General features: G+C 43.9%; 2 protein-coding genes across 9 annotated transcripts in view; one reads left to right on the top strand and one right to left on the bottom strand.

Annotated features, from left to right (window-relative positions):
• LOC111982483 (cholecystokinin-like) lies at window positions 1-702 on the top strand. Its single transcript, XM_024014052.3, has 2 exons — window positions 1-342; window positions 526-702. Exons 1-2 carry the CDS (start codon window positions 69-71, stop codon window positions 594-596), a joined length of 345 nt encoding a protein of 114 aa, XP_023869820.1. The 5' UTR covers window positions 1-68; the 3' UTR covers window positions 597-702.
• A 180-nt stretch (window positions 703-882) lies between these two features.
• Window positions 883-22,960, bottom strand: part of hap1 (huntingtin associated protein 1) — a 40,396-nt gene continuing 18,318 nt past the window's right edge. For 2 of the 8 annotated variants that reach the window (XM_024013881.3, XM_070433796.1), the window contains exons 4-16: window positions 10,942-11,018; window positions 10,585-10,701; window positions 10,138-10,235; window positions 9,874-9,982; window positions 9,708-9,786; window positions 9,348-9,478; window positions 8,983-9,057; window positions 8,532-8,743; window positions 7,941-8,180; window positions 5,363-5,727; window positions 4,893-5,099; window positions 4,323-4,431; window positions 883-2,753 (exon numbers count right to left, since the gene is read on the bottom strand). In XM_024013881.3, the coding sequence (XP_023869649.1) occupies window positions 2,360-2,753; window positions 4,323-4,431; window positions 4,893-5,099; window positions 5,363-5,727; window positions 7,941-8,180; window positions 8,532-8,743; window positions 8,983-9,057; window positions 9,348-9,478; window positions 9,708-9,786; window positions 9,874-9,982; window positions 10,138-10,235; window positions 10,585-10,701; window positions 10,942-11,018 (2,213 nt within the window). In that variant the 3' untranslated portion in view covers window positions 883-2,359. The other 6 variants (XM_070433797.1, XM_070433800.1, XM_070433798.1 and 3 more) reach the window with 6 other exon arrangements.

Raw genomic sequence — 22,960 nt, 5'->3', positions numbered from 1 at the left:
TTGTTGTATTCCCTACTTTTAATAATCTAAAGCTATATTGTAAGAAAACTCTTCTTCTGCGTCCAGGCATGGCAATGAGTGGATTGTTGGTGTGCGTCCTCATGGCAGCGCTAGTGGGGGTTGGTTTGACATCACCCGTATCCAAGTCGGATGGCAACACCAAACAGGGTGGGATACTGCCACAGCTACTTTCCAGGAGGGAGGCAGTGTGGAATTCTGCGGAGAACGTCGCTAAGCGGGAGCAAGACACTCAAACGAGCATGGCACGGATGGAGAGGATGGCGCACCTGTCGGAGGACCAGCGCGAGTCCATGTCCAAGCAAATCATGCAGGCCATCTCAGGTACGTGGTGGTGTCGAGTCAAGTGCTTGTGTGTGTGCGAGAGTGAGAGTGAGAGAGAGAGAGAGAGAGAGAGAGAGAGATGCTAACCTAATCTACCGTGACAAATGTGAAATGTATCGTCGTTTGCTTTAAATGCCCATTGAACTTTTCTGTTTGGTTCATGTAGGTTTGTATTGTCCGCAGAAATGATGAACGAGTGTCCGGGCCGGGACTACCAAGGATGGGTCGACTTTGGACGGCGGAGTGCAGAGTAGAGACGTACCAAAGGCCAACTGAGGAACGTCTGCCTGCACTGGCGTTACTCAGGAATACATCCCTATTTGAAATAGATTGTATATATTTTCATTGGCTTATATCATGAGTTTTTTTTATCCAAGTGTCAAAATAAACATGTTTGCAGTATCTATGTCTACGGACATTTCTTGACTTCATTTAGGACATGGGCCGGTTGTAGAATCTACATTAAGTGTTCCTAATGGCTTAATGTGTCCGGGGAAACCGTCCCTTTGAGTAGAAAAAGAACACACATGCATGTGTGGCTGATGGAAATACAATGTACTTTTTAATGTACATGTGGTACAATTTATACAGACATGCATCTCAGTGATCATAACATAAAATTCAGCAAAGAGTAGTCAATTTCAACATCTGAAATATATGTAGTGCTGTTTGGTTCATTTTCTTCTGTATTCAAATGGTCATAATTGCTATCATTTTCCCTTTTGATCTGCAGTATCCTACGCCTTTTATCTACAATTGATTGTCCAGACACCCGAAGGAGAATCCAAAAAAGCATGCAGTCCATGATCAAAAAATGTTCATACAGCTCACTTTCATTATTCCTGATGACATGAATTACATTTGTACCAACAACACTTTAGTTTAAGGTCTGTTAACACAGATCCAGCACAATAGACTCATGACGAGACCTTTTACAGTCACTTTCTGTTGTCTTTCATACAGCATGGTAGACTACCTGAATGGTTTTGGTGAGATCCGACTAAATGCACAAGTTTACAATGACTGACATAATTGACAGCATTTCGAAGTAAAGCATTTTACAGTGACTTGCAGCAGGTGATGTGTGATGCCATGCAAACGCACAGTACCACGAGTGCTAAATGAGGACTTTTGGGTAAAGAGCAGATTAGTATACCTCAGTGAATGTCAATAATGTCCCAAACGGTCAGGAAGTTCAGTCAGTGTATCAATCTCTCTACCATTCTGTAACGGGGAGTGATTGAAGTGTGGTTTTACCACAGTAAAGTGAATGTGGTTAATACCCACAAATGCTTTATTTTCTAATAGCAGATAATATGCAGAAGATCATACTGAATTCCAGTGCATCTTGTTTTTTTAAAGTGTGACAAACTGTGGTCAGTTTGGTGGTTCTTAAATAACGATACCTTGAATCTTTCCCAAAGTAATGAAAAGGTCATGTGATTGTATTTGATGGTAAAAAAATATATATTAAAAAAGCATAGCAGTGGGGGTCTTTCAAAAAAAAATCTATAATAATAAACACCACGAGAAGCCTTCCCTTTCTTTCATACCGTGTAAAACCATCCGACACCCACGAAACACAGGTATAAAAAAGAAACGCATGTTTTTCTTTGTGATGTTCCTCATCTTTAAATTTTATTTAAAAAAAAAAAAACTTGCGCGTGTTCAAGCCAGCCGGACCGGTGATCAGGTGACTCTCCTGAGAATGATCATGATGTCACACATTGTCTTGGAGACCTAGTATCTACAATACATGAGTCCATTACAAACAGAAGAGTGACTATACACGTAACAGAAACTCAACGTATGGCTCTATGGTTCTCCTGAGGTTCCATTTTACGATGTATTGCTGTGGGCCCCAAACACAAAATGGCGGTACAGTGCATAGTCAGTATATGGATTGAAGTCAATGACCATTAAGGAGGAAGGGGAGAAGAAGTTTTCCCAGTCTTTATCAGACTCTAGGTGGATGTCTGTATTGCCTGATTGCTTCTCTCTCTTCTCCATTCTCTCTTCAATCCACCACGCCTCGGTCTGCCACCTTGTGAAGTCCCAGACTTCTCAGCTTCTCTACCAGGTTGAAGCTGAAAATGTTCCTTCTCCCTTCTTCCTCCATAGTGCATGTTCCTCCACCCCGCTCTTCCTCTACCGTTGTGGGGCGTGTGTGGGCAGTGTGTGGGGTCAGTTGGTGGTAAGGGTAGGGGAGGGTGGAGGCGGAGATGCCCTGCTCCTCCAGCAGCCTCAGGAGTCCCAGTGATAGAGGAGGTGCTTGGGTGGAGGTGGAGTGGTGGCCACCGCCCTGGCTAGGGTCAAAGGTCAGCACACAGTGCTGCTGATTGGAGGAGGAGGGTGATGTGGTACTCAGATGCTCACAGCTCCCACAAGCGGACAGGCTGCGAGAGCAAAGGCTGGAAATACAGCAAAAGAGAAAAATACCAATCAGACACAGGAGTTCTGTTATATATAATAAATACATAGCTAGAAGCTTAGGRGCATTAGTAACAGTGCAGCATTAGTTAAGAGTGGTTAGTTAGTTTAGTTGCTCCCAGTGRTGGATTACGCCTGTAAGGGTGGGTTAGAGRTTGTGTTAGTCAGTTAGTTAGTCAGCCTGAGAACTAAAAAGAGGATTTCTGTTGGTTCATACAGTTTACCTGGAAGAATCTGGAAGGGATCAGGAACTGTTAAGATGAGCACAGGGGCCATGGTGTCCACGTTAGCAAGCCAAGCAAGTGTGTGACATGTTGTTTACGAAGTAGCTTCAAGATAATGGACCAAATCCTTAATAGAGAAGCAGGCATTAAGATGTTGGAATGGGAGACCTGAGTGTATTAACGTTTGAGTTATGTGTGTGTGTTATCTTATGTGTGTTATCTTAAATTAGGATTTCGCCCCAAAAAACGAATACTAAACCTCAAAGTCATTTAAATAGACAAAAGAACATCCATTTGTTTTGATGCATGGAAAGTTGAAGCATTGTCGTAGCTGCGAGTGCATTCATTCACGTGACTTTGTAGTGGTGTTTGTTTAAGGCTCTAGCGTGGGGTATGATCAATAGTTTTGCTTCCGGGTTGGGTGGGGTCAGAGTTAGAAGGGGCATGGTTTAGAAAAGTTAGGGGATACATATGGGATTTTCCTGCATCATTCCCATTCTGTCCATGCCTGTTGGCTCTTACTTTGCCTAGGAAGCCCCCTTTAGAGCTGGAGAAAGTGCTTGGACCAGCGTTTCCTACCACTGAGGGGAGAGACATGGGGTAAGGGGAGACGGATTGAGTAAGGGAGGAGAGAAGGACTGCTATACACACACACAAAGTAGCAAGGTACTTTTGAGGAGAAAAATGGGGCAGCAAAGCTGCTGTTGTTTTGAGAGTGGTGGTCTTTTGTAGTCCTATCGTAAATACCTTTTCACGTCATTACTAATATTGGGCTTTGGTTGAATGAATGAATGAATGAATTAATTAATTAATGATTGAATGAATGAATGCATGCCAAAAGGCAAATGAATGAAAAATAAATGGATTTCACTTTATTTTACAGTCCACTACCTGGGGATAATAGTCAGAATCTATCGCACACACAAAACCGATTAGTGATGGTGCTGGATCGAAAACTGATCGAAAACTGGAGAAACAGGGAAAAGTCTCTTCACACTTCCATTCAGATGCATATTTATTTTAATAGTAGATTTAGTTCAGTCGACCTTCAACAGTCCACTACCTGGTAATTACTTATGTTTCTTTGGATTCATTTCAAACACCATTTAGTACCAGGTGTCCTATTATTTCGACGTCTTTGACGAACCTTCCAGGAAGAATTCATTGTCACCATAAATACACTCTTAGTAAATACCAGACAAAAAACATGTAACTTTCTGCACTTGACTGTACGCTGCTTTTTGGTTAAATAAATCATGCATAAAATAAAATGTGAAACCGGACTGTAAAATAAAGTGGTGTGTGTGAGGGACTCGCAGATCTTACCTGGTGGAGAAGGAATGGAGCAGGAGGAAGGGGTGGTGGCGCCGACAGGTGGTGACGGTGTGGGTGGGAAGGGTCTGGGGGAGGTTGGGGCCGGAGGATGGAGGAGTGACTGTGGGTGATGGACACACTTTACACAACTACACAAAAACACACACAACAACAAATACAGCTACTCACAATGGATGAGGAAAATCCCAGAGCCACCCACCACATGACACAGATGGGAGAATGTACGATACACAACGACAGTATGAGTTGGAATGACACAAACTGTTTAGTAACATCACACCTACCACACAGGTGAACTTAAGGGGAAAAGGACCACAGTAGACATGTTATCCAAATAGAAGGTTCCAGTGTCAATGCCTGATCGTTCTCCCTTACCCAATCTGACGGACCTAAAGAGTTCCGTCGGAGGGAGAAGGGAAAACGATCAGATTTTCCCACCAGACTAGATGGACCAGAGGAATGAGTGTGTACTGTGTGTGAATGTTTTCACTCACAATTGAGACCCTTTCAACCGTATCTACTGAACTCAACTAAACACTACCCTGTGGCCTCTTTTCTTACCCATGGTGCCGTGGGCTCCGGCAGCCAGGCTGTGGGAGAGCTGTGATAGGTCAGGGTCGTCCTCCTCCAGGTCATTGAGGCTGTAGACGTGTTGGAGGTCGATCTCCAGCTCCCGGAAGTCTTTGGTGAGGACCCCCGGGCGAGGGTGCAAGATACCTCCCAGGTTGGGCTTGGCCAGCTGCTGCCAGTGGTGCAGGGTCACTGAGCCTGGGGTGGAGAGGAAGGGCGATATAGTTAACATTGTTGTATGTTGGGAATAACACATTTATTTATTTATGTAATAACCTGTATTTCTCTAATCATGCATATTTTTCATATTGAAAGAAGGAAACAATTGTAAAGAGTGTCTATTTTCACTTGTAATTGAGTCTAGCAACCTTAGGCAAGTTGCCGTAAAACTAACAGTTGAGTTACCGCACACCTAATATCTCAGCTAAGAACACACACAGGGTCTCCCCGTCCCTCCTCACCTTCCAGGGGCTTGACAATCTGCAGGCGATCGGGTAGGTAGGAGCGCGAGCCCCCCGATCCGGCCGAGGAGTGCAGCGAGCTGCCATTGGAGTAGTTGGTGCTTGTCGACGCCACCGAGCTGGACACCAGGCTGTCGTTGGGTGTAAGGAACCCGCTGGAGCCCAGCTCGCCCACCTCCTCGCCCTCCTCACTGCACCCCTGGCAGGCGGCGGCCAGGGCGCGGAGTTTGCGTTCACGCTCCACCTCAAAGAAGGGGCGCTCTGAGGCATGGCTCTGTTGGCGGTCAGATAAACAGCGGAGCGCGGCCTCAAGGTCCTGGCCTCCAGGCATGCCCGGCATACCCAGACGCTTAGGGCCACTCACACTGAGATCAGAGAGAAATAAAGGCAGGTTAATGATATACTGTACACTGTTGATGCACTAACACTCAGAGTAGAGGAGGTAGAATAGGTTTTGGATACAAATGCACTGCTGTTAGTACACATAGACCAGAGAAATGGAAGCTGTATGTTTGAACATGTATGAAGGACAGAAGTCCATTAATATACTATGGAAAAGCATTTCACTGTTAGTCTACGCCTGTTGTCTACAAAGCATGTGACAAATACAAATGAATCTGATTTGAAAAGTAAATACTCTGTGTGTCTGATGTCTGTAGACTCTGTATGAGAGTTAATGTAATTCACACATATACCCATGTACACTACCGGTCAAAAGTTTTAGAACACCTACTCATTCAAGGTTTTTTAAACTTATTTTTACTATTTTCTGCATTGTAGAATAATAGTGAAGACATCAAAACTATAAAATAACACACATGGAATGATGTAGTAAACAAAAATGTGTTAAACAAATCAAAATATATTTTATATTTGAGATTCTGCAAACTAGCCACCCTTTGCCTTGATGACAGCTTTGCACACTCTTAGCATTCTCTCAACCAGCTTCACCTGGAATGCTTTCCAACAGTCTTGAAGAAGTTCCCACATATGCTGAGCACATGTTGACTGCTTTTCCTTCACTCTGCGGTCTGACTCATCCCAAACCATCTCAATTTGGTTGAGGTCGGGGGATTGTGGAGGCCAGGTCATCTGATGCAGCACTCCATCACTCTCCTTCTTGGTAAAATTGCCCTTAAATAGCCTGGAAGTGTGTTGGGTCATTGTCCTGTTGAAAAAAAAATGATAGTCCCACTAAGCCCAAACCAGATGGGATGGCGTATCGCTGCAGAATGCTGTGGTTATCACACCCTGATCTGTTTCACCTGTCTTTGTGCTTGTCTCCACCCCCCTCCAAGTGTCGCCCATCTTCCCCATTATCCCCTGTGTATTTACACCTGTGTTCTCTGTGTCTGTTGCCAGTTCGTTTTGTTCATGAAACCTACCAGCGTTTGTTCCCCTACTCTTGCCCGTTTCTTGTTCCTGTTTTTTAGTCCTTCCCGGTTTTGACCCCTGCCTGCCTTTAACCTGTCGTTTGCCTGCCCCTGTTTCAGAAAGAAACTCTGCATCTGGGTCATACCTGAAACGTGATAGTGGTAGCCATGCTGGATAAGTGTGACTTGAAAGCACCTCCACACCATAACACCTCCTCCTCCATGCTTTATGGTGACAAATACACAAAGAGATCATCTGTACACCCACACCGCGTCTCACAAAGACACGGCGGTTGGAACCAAAAATCTCCATTTTGGACTCTAGACCAAACGACAAATTTCCACCGGTCTAATGTCCATTGCTCGTGTTTCTTGGCCCAAGCAAGTCTCTTCTTCTTATTGGTGTCCTTTAGTAATGGTTTCTTTGCATCAATTTGACCATGAAGGCCTGATTCACACAGTCTCCTCTGAACAGTTGATGTTGAAATGTCTGTTACTTGAACTTTGAAGCATTTATTTGGGCTGTAATTTCTGAGGCTGGTAACTCTAATGAACTTATCTTCTGCAGCAGAGGTAACTCTGGGTCTTCCTTTCCTGTGGCGGTCCTCATGAAAGCCAGTTTCATCACAGCGCTTCATGGTTTTTGCGACTGCACTTGAAGAAATATTCAAAGTTCTTGAAATTTTCCGTTTTGACTGACCTTCATGTCTTAAGTAAAAATGGACTGTCGTTTCTCTTTGCTTATTTGAGCTGTTCTTGCCATAATACGGACTTGTTCTTTTATCAAATAGGGCTATCTTCTGTATACCCCCCTACCGTATCACGTCAACACTGATTGGCTCAAACACATTAAGAAGGAAAGAAATTCCACAAATTAACTTTTAAGAAGGCACACCTGTTATTTGAAATGCATTCCAGGTGACTACCTCATGAAGCTGGTTAATAGAACGCCAAGAGTGTGCAAAGCTGTCATCAAGGCAAAGGGTGGCTATTTGAAGAATCTCAAATATAAAATATATTTTGACTTGTTTAACACATTTTTTGGTTACTACATGATTCCATATGTGTTACTTAATAGTTTTAATGTCTTCACTATTATTCTACAATGTTGAAAATACTAAAAAGAAAAGAAAAACCCTTGAATGAGTAGGTGTTCTAAAACTTTTGACCGGTAGTGTATATTTACACACTGTTGCCAGTCTCACCTGTTGTTCTCAATGTGTGCCACCTCTGCCAGCCTCGATACGGCACTAGGGGGCTTGTCCTCCAAGGTGAGGCTGGCGCTGTCTGAGCCGTAGTAGCTGGTACGGGGGGTGGAGGCACGGCTGGAGCGCAGCGACACAGGGCTGGAGCCGGGCACCTGGCCGGGGGAGTGGCACCGCGAACGCAGCCTCGAAGCTTGGTTCACCACCTTCACCGTCTCAAACACGCGCCACGGGTGATTCCTTTGACAACCATAGATAAACCATATAGATTAGTGGTGGTGACAAAGTGCCTGGTAGTAAGTCTAACATTTCAATGTTTATGTCAGTGTATTTCTGCTTGAATATTCAATCTTCTTTAGTGTAATTCTGGAAACATTTTAAACATTGTATTTGACTTATTCTATATTTTTCATCAACAGATGTGCTTTGTTATGTCATGCTGTCTTTGTTCAATCAAACATACTTGATAACATAAAACATGTTATGGCACATAACTGACATACCGGTATTGTCATTCAACTGAGCTTAACAGGTTGGAAAAAGCACATTGTCACCGGTGTTTTATGTTTTCACAGTGACATCATCACTCACTTGTACTCGAAGGGGGCGGGGACGTCCAGGCCCTTGCGGAAGGTGCCCTCTATCTCGGCTGCCAGGGAGTCCATGGGGAACACGGCTGATAGGGCGCTGTAGCGCTGCACCGTGCTGTTGGGCAGGCTCTTGTTGCGCAGGTTCTTAATGTCCTCTCTGGCCTCCCGTAGCATGTCCTCACACTCYGAGTACTTGTCCTGCAGGTAGTTTAGCTGCAGCCAGGGAGTGCCAGAGGTCAGTTAAATACACACTGCTACTGCGGTTATGTACAAGCTTGCCTTGAGGGACAGATCTAGGATCAGCTTAGCCTCCCCAAATCCTTGCATTAACAATAATTAACAAAACCGACCTTGGATCACTGTTAAAGCAACTTTATCCTACTAGTTATAGATAGCTCACTGGTGGGTAATGAGTTGTGGATTGTGGGGAGAGTGTTGAGGGCGTGTCTTACCTCTGATTTGAGCTGTGATTGGCTCTCCCGCGAGGCACTCAGGTGCTGGGTCAGCTCTTCATTGTCAGTGGTGAGCTAGAGGAAGAGTGGAGAGTTAATATCATGATCGTATCAGTGATACTGTATACCAACTTAATACTGTAGATACCAACTTAAGTGCACATGTAAATATTTAATGTCCTCCATTATAGAAGCATTCGGTGTGGGTGAGTCTTGAGTTTTTTGTCCTTGTGGAACCTCAAGGCACGAGAGGAGTGCCATGTCAACTCTGTGTGTGTCTGTGCACTGCATGCTTGTGTGTGTGTGTGTGGGTATGTATTTAGGTGTGTGTATGCGTTTGCCTGGTTGTGTCTGTGATCACTCACCCCTTTGCAGCGTGCCTGCAGGTCGACTATTTGTGCGAGCAGGGAGCTGATCTCCTCCTGCTGCCTGAGAGTGTCCTCCACCTTACGGGCCAACTCATCAGACATGTCCACCACCTGCTTATTCACAGAGGCTGGGGGAGGGAGGTAGAACAAAAAGATTGAGGGAGAGAAGACAATAGAGAGAGAAAAAGAGGAGGGAGAGAGACGGAGAGGGTTAGTATGAATACACAGTACGAACACATACTGTTTTCACTGTATTCACCCACTCACCAATTACCTCTCCCCTCAGGAACACAGTAATACCGTATACATTAACAAATATGTATAATATTACACTGTAGTACATTATAGTATACTCACTGAGTTCCTCCACACACACCATCATCAGCTCCTGCTCTTGTTCCTCATAGTTAGCGGTCTCTGACGTCAGTTCATTGGCCTGTGGAGTAGCAACATCAATTGCATTAGCAAGTTTCCAATCCACTTCAATGACTTCAGGTATTTCGAAGTAGTCAGTGTTCCACACCTCACAGCGTAGTTTGAGGTTCTCCTCCTCCAGACCTTTGAGTTTCTGCTGTATGAAGTCATAATTGACAAAGCTACTGAGGGAGTTAGATGACTCGTTCCTCTTCATTCTGAAAACCAGGAGAGGGAGAAGGCGGTCAGAATTGAAGTCTTACGTTTACCTGCCAACACAAGTTGTGTTGATATGCCTGGGGGGGTGTACGATGTGTATGTGTACTCTGCAGTGTATGTGTGTGCGTGTGTGTGTGTGTGTGTGTGTGCTCACAGTGCGTGCGAGTCGGAAGCGTTCTCGATCTCCTCTGTGCTGGCGTACAAGTGGAGCAGGTCGTCTCTCATGGAGAGCTCATGTCGCAGCTGGGCTATCTGGTGAATGGGAAACAGGAAGTAGGAACCAGGGTAAGAGTACTGAACTAGGATCTATCATGTACATTGGTCCCCATTCCTGGTCTGGGCGAGAGTTTTCGGGTGTGCAGGCTTTTGATCCTGCCTAGCATTAATGCAATGATTCAAGTGATACAAGGTCTAAATCAAAGTTGAACCAGCTGTGTTAATGCCGGGCTGGAACAAAAGACTACATACACTGTAAGTTTCATATTCCAAGACCAAAATGAGTGTGTATTTTCTCTCGCTAAATGCTATGCTCCAGTACTACTGTATTCTGTCTGTAATAGGTGAGATATATCAAAGTAGGGCTACAGTGATGGTCTCATACCTCTTCCTTAGCGATCTCCAGCTGTTCGTCCATTAACTCATTCCGTGCCGTTAGATCCCGATTCTGCTTGAGCAGTGATTGGCCGATCCGGGCCGCCAACTCGAGGTCCCGCTCTTTCTGCAAGACGACAAAACGGTTTGATGTTCTTCATTCTGTGATGTCGTTACAGTCTAGTTTCTAGCAGAAGACTTGTTTACCATTCTAGCAACATGCTTATGGCTGATGACTATCGTGACTTACTCAAAATGTATAATATACCCAGTTACACATTATTCAATTCGATTCAATACAAGTTAATTCGTCCCCGGGGGCGATTAAGGGTTTACGTATGAAAACAATCCCGTTATATTTACTTACCTCTTCCAGTAGGTGGGTGACAGCCTCGATGTCATGGTACGTCTTAGTGACCTGACCCACTCTCTCTGAACACAGCACTGTAGGGGGGAAGATGGGAATGGAGGGAGAAAAGAAAAAAACCTGGTTAATATATAGTTCACTGAAAAGTAGGAGGCCATTGGACAGTGAATTATTCGGACAGTATAGAGACAGTAACTTTCTGGTTAGAAACTTAATTGGTCACGGGAGCTAAGATAATTTCTGGCGTACACTGACCACACAATTCAGTTAATTTGACCACGATATCGGGAAATAAAACTTTTGACAGGTAAACGCTAACTGCCCAGTGGATCAGGTCATTATTGTCCCGCAACTATGTCCTCTCTAATCCCCTCTCTTTCTGTGAATGACTCATGGTCAAAAACAGTTAAAAGGAAACAGACCGAGGCGCTGACCACAACATTACCACATAGCCAGTCAGTCAGAGCTTATCCTCTTAGCCTGATCCTCATTACAGGGATAAGACCCATCTCTCTCTTCCCCTCTGATATAAATATACCTCAGCACAAGCTGCTGTAGAACACTGTAATGAGAACAGTTAACCCCCAGTAGGAAGTTAGGCTGGTTATCTATGGCCGTGATTATAGAGAGGTCTGGTTATCGACAGGTCCGTTTTTTTACTGGTTTGTGAATGGACACTGCGACCCTGTTCAGGACTGATGGGTGGGTGAATAGTGGTCATCCTGTTTGGAAGCCGAGTCATCGTGGAGTTACAGTTGATGATTTGTTCGTCATAGTAACCATTCTGGTGACCTAACGAAGTGTAATCCAAAATATGTTTCTATCCCGACCAGCCGGGACTATCAAGTTTACATGTATTTTCATCAGCATACATCCTGCAGACGTAGTCTCAGGTACATGCAGTAACATACCCCTATGTTCAAATCAGCCATTCAAATCTCCATTTGATCAAAATCCTGGCTGTACAGTAGATTAAAATAATTAAAGTGAGGGGCAGCATTTGGCTGAAAATGGGGTGACTGTGTAACAGTATCCGTGAGCCAATTATCTAATGGAATGAAATGGTCCTGATCTACTGTATGCCTACAGTCATTAATCCTTTAAACCCTTTAAGAAAATAGTGTGTGTCCTTGTTTAGAGGTGATGGGGGGTCTGCAGCGTGGGAAAAAAGAGATATAGGGAGAGAAATAGAGAAGGAGAGAAACAGAGAATGAAATAAAAGGAGAAAGAGGGGAAAGAAAGATTGAGAGAGAAAGAGAAATAACATGTTCTAGGATACTGAGACCGGTCCACAGAAACGGGTGGTGGTTGAGTTGGATCCAACGGCTTCCTGCAGCACTGAGCACGGGCACTAGCAGACTGCAGCTACAGTGCCAACTTAACCCCTGCAACAGACAGCGCTGCTACTTATGCACCAAAAGAAGTGCCAATACATTGCAGTAAAAGTATCAATGGTAGAGCAAGAGTGTCCAGTTTTCGATAATAACATTACATAGCCACATGGATATTTGACCCTAAGTAAGTATAGCTTCCTAAAACACTGCTGTCCTAACTGGGATAGGCTAACTGCTAATGTTCCCACCTGGAACTACAATTAAAATAGCTTCCTCCATAGAACAAAAGGCACATTTTCTAATATGGCTAGGCCTACTTCAATTAAAGTAGCTTCCTAGAACAAAGACCCATTATAAAATCAGGTCACTACAATTGAAATAGCTTCCTCCATAGAACAAAAGGCACATTTTCTAAAAGACTCATTATAAAATCAGGTCACTACAATTGAAATAGCTCTATCCATGTAACAATTCCTAATTGTACTATTATCCAAATAGATTCATCCATAGAACAAAAGCTAACAAGCTAACTGGCTAACATCCTGCAAATCCGATGGTTACATGGTAATTTACTGGGAGTACATACCTATGCTAATGCTAATTCCCCATTTAGCTTCCCCAATAGCTTCTCAATCTTTACAAGCTCAAGTTATCCTTTTTTGTAATCAGGCTTAAAAAAACAAACATTATAGACTGGACTACTTTCCAGACAAGAAAAAGGTATTTAATACAGACACACTGCAGACAGAACATTGCGTTGGACCATCGAGACGAACTAATGCGGAATTTGTATCTAGCTGTCAACTTATTTTCTTAATTTATTTTCACAGTACAGTGCCAAGCTTGATTGATTTCTTTTGGAAAGAAAATGTTTCTAGAAGGATGACATCTGAGAGGACTGTCCCTTTAAAAGCTATGCCACAGTACAGTGCAGTTGACTGTGTGTGCAATACATACTGTCCTATATTGCCGTCTAAGTCCACGCTACAGATGGTCTCAAGGGGCTCTTTGACTGAGGGATTCCCTAGCTGACTGTACCCTAACCAAGAGGGTTGAGATGTCACGATCGTCTTCGGGAGAAAGAGAGGAGGACCAAGGTGCAGCGTGATAGGAATACATTCTTCTATTTATTATAACAAAACGAAGAACACTTAAACAGACTTACAAAACAACAAACGAACGTGACGCTATATAATAAACAAGTGCAGACACAGGCAACTTACACATAGACAATAACCCACAACCCACAATACAAAACAGGCTACCTAAATATGGTTCCCAATCAGAGACAACGCAAAACACCTGTCTCTGATTGAGAACCATATCAGGCCAAACACATMGAAATAGACAAACCAGACATACAACATAGAATGCCCACTCAGATCACACCCTGACCAAACAAAACATAGAAACATACAAAGCAAACTATGGTCAGGGCGTGACAGTTGAGAGTAGATCCTGTACAGTACATAGGAGCCTACAGGATGAACAGGGATCCATAGGGATCAAACCCACAACCTCTGTCAGTCTGATTCTCGCATCCCTACAGAGATTATCATAAGCCTTTATCCCGATCTTCTTGGAAACGTCCATTCTGAGGTATTAGGCTACTAATACAAGGCTGACCATTGTATCTGCCTGGGACAGGTCGCAGAAACCTGCACGTGACATCACAATTCCTCCTCCGTCTTCCTGCCCTGATCCATTTAGCTGTGTGTTGCAGGGGTCAGGGAGAAAGAGACAGCCAGTACAACAATGTCCTGCCTAGTGGGTCATTGAGGCCTACTATGGGTGCTTTAAGGCAGAATAGCAGTAAAGAGCCAGTGAATCGCAAGATTGAACTTGTGTCTATAAACAATAAAACCCAATTGACTATTTGGTATGAAATATTAGACCTAGACAAATATATCCAGCCTCTAGCTCTACATAATTTATGATTACATCATTAGCCTAGTTAATTCCATGTAATACTAAATGATGACAAGGGAGATAATAAATCATAATTTGTGGCAGAAACTGCACCCAGGTTAAAGTTTCTGCCTGTCTGTGGCAGCCCTGATGACATCATCGTCAAATCATCAAATCCTTTGCGTAAAATCCCTTGAGTAGCAGTGCCTACAGATTACAGCTGTACTGTATTTGTGTAATGGAATATTATAATTCATCCAATTTGATTTAGCCATTGTGTAAGAGTCATCTACAGCCAGAGATTTTCTAGAAAAGTCTGTTCGTTTTCTGGGTCTGTGCCAGCATCTTTGCCAGTGTCGCAGTACACTGACAGAAAAGGTGCCAGCCAGCCAACACGCAGCCTGTTCAGACAAAGAACCAAATGGAGGCTGAAAAGAAAGACATTCTCCAGCTGAAATAGGTCGCTTCTTAGCAACTATATATCTGTGTGTCAAAGCAGGGTGCCCCTTTTATCTGCAAGTTAAACCCTTGATAGGGTACAATCCTTTCTGATTTACATTGCAAAGAATCAATCTAGAATATTCTGAGGTAGAATGAATAATCTGCCGTATTCTTATTTCATATGCTCAGTATTATACTATAGTAGTATCACTATTATACACTCGGTGGCCAGATTATTTGGTACACCCATCTAGTACTGAGTCGGACCCCCCTTTGCCTCCAGAACAGCCTGAATTCTTTGGAGCATTGACATGTTGCTCAATTGGTATCAACGGACCTAACGTGCACCAGGAAAACCTTCCCCCCCACCATTACACCACCAGCCTGTACCCAGGCAGGATGAGGTCATGGTCTCTGACTCAGGAACCGGGATTCGTCGGAACAGGCAATGTTATCCACTCCTCAATTGTCCAGTGTTGGTGATCACGTCCCCACTGGAGCCACTTCTTTTTGTTTTTACCTGATAGGAGTGGAACCCGATGTGGTCGTCTGCTGCAACAGCCCATCCCCGACAAGGACCGACGAGTTGTGCGTTCCAAGCTACTGGAACCGGCGCGCCTGGCACCGACGATCATACCACGCTCAAAGTGGCTTAGGTCACTCGTTTTGCCCATTCTAACATTCAATCGAACAGTAACTGAATGTCTCGATGCCTGCTTTATATAGCAAGCCACGGCCACGTGACTCACTGTCTGTAGGAGAGAACCATTTCGTGAATGGGGAGGTGTACCTAATAAACTAGCCACTGAGTGTATATTATACTGTAACCCAGCATATGGAATATTGCTAGAGGTACTGAGTGAAGACAATTAACTAGGATGTGAATCTAGGGCATCATCATGATACCTGCCACATTGAAGGACCATAACAAAACAGCATGATTGGGATCAGCTTGTCATTTCATCAATTTAGGGTATGAATTGAAAATTCAATGGACAATTACCCAATTCAAACATGAGGGGTTGATTCAATTTCTTAATTCAATGTAGTTAAGATGATATGATTAGATCCCATCTTTACAAAACATCGTTCTCATCAGGGCAAATGGACAGTACCAGAACATACCCACTGGGCAAAAACTGGTTGAATCAACGTTGTTTCCTGTCATTTCAACCACAAAAAATCTATGTGATGACATTGAATCAACGTGGAAAACGAATTGGATTTGCAAAAAGTCATCATCAGCGTAAGGGCATTTAGACACCCAACTTTTAACATAAATCCAATAACATGTGAAATGTCTTTTTTATTTCACGTTGAATTCACGTTAGTTGACAACTTAACCAAAGGCAAATCAAAACTAGATGTTGCACTGACGTCTGTGCCCAGTGGGTAGCCAGTACCTCCATGTTTCTGACCTTCATAGTGAGTCCTAAAAGTCCACAAACCTTTTCCAGCCAGTCTGTCTGCTGCAGCCCAAAGTCAATGACACTCAAAAGGCACAGAGACAATACACCACAGAAAACACTGCTGCTGCTGACGGAAAACACACAAACTGCTGCTAAGAACACACACCGTGGCACAGTGACCTTCACACTCTATGGGGAGAACTGCAAGCTCAGTATACCTGGCAGCCCGTGTTCACTGGAGGTAAGTTATACATTTGGCATATGTGACTTCGAGACAAAGATCAGGCTTTCGGATATTCATATACACACATGCAGCCCGTCAATAACCTAACCATGTGTTACTGTATGTGAATGAAATCACAGCTGAACGAACCATTCATACAACAAAGAATCCATGCATAAGCACCTTCCCAGCCATACCATCCCTCACTTAGCCTTGACCGTAAGCTGCACAGACTCTACAGTATGTTTACAGCACAGCAACACTGCCAACAAGACAGGTTTATGGCTGCAGAATCACCCTGGTCGCCTGCAACTCCCTTCTTTCCCCCCTCTCTCTCTCTCAACCTCCTCCATTGCTCCCTCGATCCTTGCTCCTCTCTCATTCACTCTCTTCTCTCTGTCCGTCTCTCATCCTCCCTTTACTCCCTCACCTTGCATCAGTTCCCTGCACAGACTCTCTTTACTGTGTTGCTTTCCTCCCTCCTCCATCTCTTCTTCCTCCTCCTGGCTCCCGTGGCCACTCTCCTTCTCTTCCTCCTCCTCCTCGGAAGCAGAGGAACTCCACACCTCCATGGTGACCGGACAGAAGCCCTCTTCCATCCCTCCTTCTGTTATATTGCTCTTTTTATTCTTGTTCTTCTGTTCCCTGCTTCAGCTCTACGCCCATCCCAATAAACCGATGCTCTGTTGCGTGTCCGACACAGTATCTTCCTCTGGGTGTCCCTGTGACTGTGTGAGTGTGTGTTACGTGTGTGTGAGAGGAGACTGAGCTGTCCTTCGTGTTAATATGTAATCCCTATGACTGGGAGGTCCATCTGTCCTTACCCTCCTGTTTATATCGACCTGGCCACACTGGACTACGGGACAGCGCAAAAAGAGGAGGAGGGGTATCGGAGGTAGCTTGAGACCAGAACGACGCATGAAAGCTAAAATAGATCATACCTAACTTTGCCTAAGAACTATACATATAGAAATGCAAGGCTTTAATATAAAACACTATACGAATTATAATCTGGTTTAGCAAGAGAATGCACTTAGTCCCTGCACCCCCGTGAGGCAGAGTGAGATGGTACGCTCCAGCCAAGGCCATGACTGGTGTCTCCCTGCACACATAATATTGGTGCAGACTGAGCCACACCCCCTTCTAGAGGGAGAGGAATGCAACACTGACACTGTACACACAGACTGAGATTGTAAATCGACTGTTGATGTTTGTGTGGAGAGAGGGGAGGTGTCTGAGAGGGAAAGTGATATATGAATTGATGTCAAGCTGGGTTTTCAGCAGGGCCTCTCGATTTACTCTTCAGTGTATTAGCACTGCACAATCCTCACATGCACAGTAAAATAATGCAAACACAATAGTTCCTCAATTCTCAATGCAAATACACTTGATGAATGTACAAACTGGAGATGCCCATTGTTTTCATGTTTTCCAATTAATGGTCTGTATTGACAGAGTTCAAATAAAGTTATCCCAAAGTACAAAAGCTGCTTATTTCACATCAACTGATACGTGTCAAAACGATATATGCCAGGTATGCTTTATTGACATATAGCAACTTAGTATCGAGAAAAACACACCCCTGAAGTCTAGCCTTCATCACCACCATCATCATCACTTCATCCACCCAGTGCCCTCCCTGTTGCTACCCTGGCACGCAAGTGTCCTCTCCCAATCAAATATTARCCTCCCCTTCATAAATGTTTCACCCGCAGACGGCTTCTTTCTGGTTGAGTACGCCACGCAAGGGGCGGCTGGGACACAACTTTCACCGTCCCCCCCGTCTCTTTTCCTTCCTCTCTATACACCCCCCTATCCCGTTTCATCCCTCTATCCACGTCGCGTTCCTACCAGGGTTGTTTACTGAGCGCCCCAACACAACGCTTTAGCCAGCCAGGACAAAGCGGAGGCTGCCAGCTCCCTAAAAATACCAGCCCAGCCCATCCAATACAATTAGACTTCCTTAGCCTTCCAAACCTAACTGATTAATTCAGTTAACAGAAACGGGTCGCTGCTACAATAGGATTTGTTGAGTCACAGTATTAGAAAGAGAGTGGAAAGTTAGATTAAGCTAGGGCCAAGATGGCTGAAGAAGGCTACAGTACAGAATATACGGTCTCAGGCCCTTTGTCTCCAATAAAAAGTGCAGCAACACAAAGCTCATTAAAACCTGTGTAGTAGTAAAGTTGGGTTACATTTCCCTCACATCATCCATCTCAAACCTGACGTTTTTGCAAAGGCATGACATAACAGATACCATAAGCACTAAGCAGTCATAATTAGCTGACTAATTTGACACAGTCATGACTATGCCAACCTAGCCATTGTTTTGTTTTTTCATCGAATATTTAAAACATACAATATACTTGCAGTGAAGTCGCTCAACAACTACATCACAGTGGTCAATTAACAGACTCCCATCCAGAGCGACACACAGAAGCAACCAGGGTCAACGCCCTGCTCAAGGGGACGTCGACAGATCTCCCACAAGGTTAAAAACGGGGACCTGAACCAGCGATCCGTCAGCCACCGGCCCAAGCTCCCAACCGCCAGGCCACCAGCCCTTTAAGACACCCCCCACCCCCCCACACAGTTCCCCAAGTACTGCCCCTCAACCATCCGAGACCTGACAATGTTATATTGACATAAGATGATGTCAGTTATCATGACTTATGTAATATCATGCTAATAACAGTGGAAGGATCAAGTAAAGTGTTACCAAGAGCTGCTACACTAATTCAAGGACAAATTCGTTCTGCCTCTGCAGATATGGACAAAAACATAAGTTCCTAATCAATACTGACACAAGAAATCACTTTGCACTGATATCACCATCCTTGCAATCAACCAATGGAAAGAACACACCCTTAGAGGTCAATGGCCAAATAGTTTTATGGGCGCCTACGGTTTCCGTGGAAACACAGTCAGAGCAAAACAACACCGTGAGCTCCATATCACTGACCAGATAAAGAGCGATTGATCCAGTGTAAAGTACACCATGAAGTGATCACATAGCTAGATACGCTTTGATCAACAACGACATATGAAGAGTGGAATCAGTCACGTTCTGCTCTTTGAAGTGGTCAGCCGTCCAGCGCAACGGCAAAACACAAAGGTTGCATCTGAAATGTCACCCTACTCCCTGTCTAGTGCCCTACTTTTGAACAGAGCCCGGGTCAAAAGTAGCGCACTACATAGGGAATAGGATGCCGTTTCAGACGCATCCAGAGACTGGGTTGTTTATCATAGGGGTTAGCTCCCTTTCAGGTGTGTCTATTTACTTCCATGGGCATCCACCCATATCCCTGCCAATTATGTTAAGACTGTAAGCTGAACCGGTATTTCAAGCAACAGAGCCAGACACACAGAGCCAGACTACTTACTAATACGTCTGTAACTGGAATTAAGTTGAATCGTTTAAAAGGGTGACAGAGACGGAGAGAGAGCCTTTGAGGTGGAAAAAAGAAGTCAGGAGACAGAAGGTGCATGAAAGAGCAGGACATAACAGAGAAAGGGAGTAGAGAAACATACCGAATTGCTATAAAGGAGACAGCTAGAGGAAGGTAGAAAGTGAGAGAAGCAGTGAATGGGTCAACCCACAGATGGAACAGAGAGCAAAAACAGGAGGGAGGGAACAGATTTAGATCAGAACAGGTGTGCACCAAGGCAGATTGCCAGAAGAAGGACAACCAAATAAGAGATGTACAGAAGTTTAGGGCACGTGCCGCGTGCTAAGAAGCGAATGTCAACACGGGACCAGGCATAAGGCACAGCTGTGTGTCGGCTGACTGGCTGTGTACCTGTCTGACCTGTGCTCTGCAAAGAAAATGGAGTGAAAGGAGGGTACAGCCTATCCTGCCTTATGAAGGAGTAAGCCATACAATCCTATGGGACATCGCGACTCTGGCACTGACTGTACCCCCAATCCAAACCAGCTTGAATGAAAGGAGAGTACAGCCTATCGTGCCTTATGGGGGATTATTCTCACTATCTTATTGGAATCTGGCAACCCTAGTATCCCTGGCACTGTACCACCAGTTACAATCGGCTTGAGTAAAGGAGAGTACAGTCTATCCTGTCTTACATTCAATCCTATGGGAACCAACATGGCAACGTACCCCTAGTCACGATCGGCTTGAGCGTAGGGCCGGGACAAAAGCAGTCTTGCGATACTCGTTAGTATCTTGGCAAGGAAACAAAACACAGAGCGGATTTAACTTCTTTAGGAAAACAGTCCTAATGTTGGAAACAAACATCATGATGTTGTCATCCAGAGTCACATCTATTTATTTTCCAAGCTACAGCACAATATTTTACATACAGCTGGTTTTTAAATATTGCAATACTGGTATCGTCCCAGCTCTACTTTAGTGAAAGGACGGTATAGCCTATCCTGCCTAATGGGGGAGTTAGCCATGCAATCCTATGGAAACCTGGCAACCCTAGTAGTGCACTGATGAGGTCAGAAGTTGAACATGTTCAACTAACACTAAGGTTAACACCAATTCAGACTTCTGTGCCAATGTGAAATGAATGTCAACACGTGAAATCCGGTCGCTGTGCCCAACTCAAGCTCTGTATGCTTTCCTAATAACATAGACCGCATCAGTTACAAGAAAATGCCATCTTTGATGATATCATAATGTCAGAAAAGACTGGCATATCGTCTGTTTAGCCGGCGCCCACTTGTTTTGTTTTGCGAATGCATGGCAACGTATATTTGTATTTATTCAACCTTTATGTCACCAGGCTGTCCCATTAGGGTAAAACAAACAAACAGAGGAGACCTGGGCAAAATGTTCAACCAATCTTAAACGTCCGTCTATATTTGAGACCTTCCAACTTGCTTTCACACTAATTCACCTCTTCAGGATGTCTCTCTAAAAATTACACCAAACGCCACAAATACACAATGTTTACACAGCAAACCCAATCTCTGAGCTTTCAACCTGTCACCTTTCTGACACCTCTCTGCTTGAAAGATATCTTTCAAATATGCACTACTGATGGGTTGCTAAGACGACCAAGTCGTACACAGTGACGAGAGTACGGTCAGTGTCGCCGCGACGTCTGAAGAGCAGTGAGTGCTCGGGGCCAAGCCCTTTGTAAAAGGCTACTGTTAAAAGTCAGTTCTGAACTGGAGGTGCAGAAGGAAACTGATTATAGCTAAGAGGCTAATCGGTTTATTGGCATTTGGCATCTGTGGCCCCAAGCATCAAGGGAAGGGGTGTGGCTAGAGGATATGACACCTCCCCTAAAGTCACCAGAGGGAGGAGGGGAGGAGCTTCTGTTAGCTCCCCTACTAAACAGACCATACATACATGTGTGTACTACTGTACTGTACTGATAAATGGAGATTCTGATATTATAGTGTCCCGTTAAGGTGATTATGACAAGTAGAGTAGCATTGTAATAGTCAGTAGCATGATCATGTTCAGTGTTGGGTTTGGGTAAACTCAGTGTTTGTTATGTTAGATTGAGGGATACAGTATGCAGTCTTCCATGTACCGAATCAATTGTTTCTCCCTAGAATCAGACAATCTTGTGACTATGATCAATTTCACCCATATCTGTCTGTAGCTCATATTTGAGCATTTACCTTTATAACATTACCCCATTAAAACAATCACAATATTGTTGAAAAAACATTCACAAATCTCATTCGATTTGTTTTTCCACATCTACGTAGGAGAGTCAAGCGAAAACACTTTGTTGAAAGGACAATTGAAACAGATATCATCTTCAGCCAGACCTTAACTCGGGATTCTGCGTCAGACCGATTTAGAGTTCAAGATAAACTGGCAGGAGTTTACCATGGTCATTATATACGGTCCTTCCTGTTGGCAACGTGCCGCCAACCAAACCCTTTGGACCCATACCACCCCATCTAACTCCAATCATTTAGTCACCACTACTGTGTGATTCTATTATGAGTGTGTCTTCAAGTGTGACTTAAACACACCAGGATAAATTGGTACAATATCAGATATATTATTGCAGGACATATTGCTACATTCACAATCAATGTCTTCTCTTTGTGGACACTGCTAATGCATACACTGTGTGTTAAGATATCTTATTTCTTCCAATCGTATTTGTCTTACAGGCAAGGAGTCAGACCACAAGCTCTTTAGATCCACACCATATGGATGACCTGATAATGGCAAAAGAGAGAGAGATTATCCCATCAATGTTATACTATAAAGCCTAGTGATTAAAGGATATGTGTAATCTGTGTACAAGTTTCCATTGACCAATTCCAAAGCATATGTGAGGGGTCAATTCACAGTAGGACTTTAAGATGGAATTGCTGTAGGCTAAAACATTGCCTATAAAACACTAGTGGGCTGTTCAATTCCAGTCCTGGAGTGCCGAAACATATATTTTTTTTTAAATCACTACTTGGTAGTTAATTATTATCCCACTGGATATCATAAGGTGAATGCACCAATTTGTAAGTCGCTCTGGATAAGAGCGTCTGCTAAATGACTTAAATGTAAATGTTAATTGCACTCACCTGGTGTCCCAGGTCTTAATTAGTCCCTAATTAGAAAGAGAGGATGCAAAACAGAAGTGTTTCGGCCCTATAGGAATAGCACATTCAGTGCATATTCAACTAAGGTCGTGTATTGACTTCATTTCACCAGGTTAGGACACTAAATAGAGGAAAGCATGTTCTCAAACCTGAAATATAACACATGCCT

The sequence above is a fragment of the Salvelinus sp. IW2-2015 genome, linkage group LG21, assembly GCF_002910315.2.
Source record: "Salvelinus sp. IW2-2015 linkage group LG21, ASM291031v2, whole genome shotgun sequence".
In the NCBI taxonomy this organism is placed as follows: Eukaryota; Metazoa; Chordata; class Actinopteri; order Salmoniformes; family Salmonidae; genus Salvelinus; species Salvelinus sp. IW2-2015.
The sequence above is the reverse complement of the archived record's forward strand: the minus strand, read 5'-3'. Positions and strand labels throughout refer to the sequence as shown.

Excerpts from the sequence above, each read along its gene's own strand:
- LOC111982483 (XM_024014052.3), top strand. The coding sequence starts at position 69 with ATGGCAATGAGTGGATTGTTGGTGTGCGTCCTCATGGCAGCGCTAGTG. Across the intron at positions 343-525 it reads AATCATGCAGGCCATCTCAG|AAATGATGAACGAGTGTCCG; the intron begins GTACGTGGTGGT and ends TATTGTCCGCAG.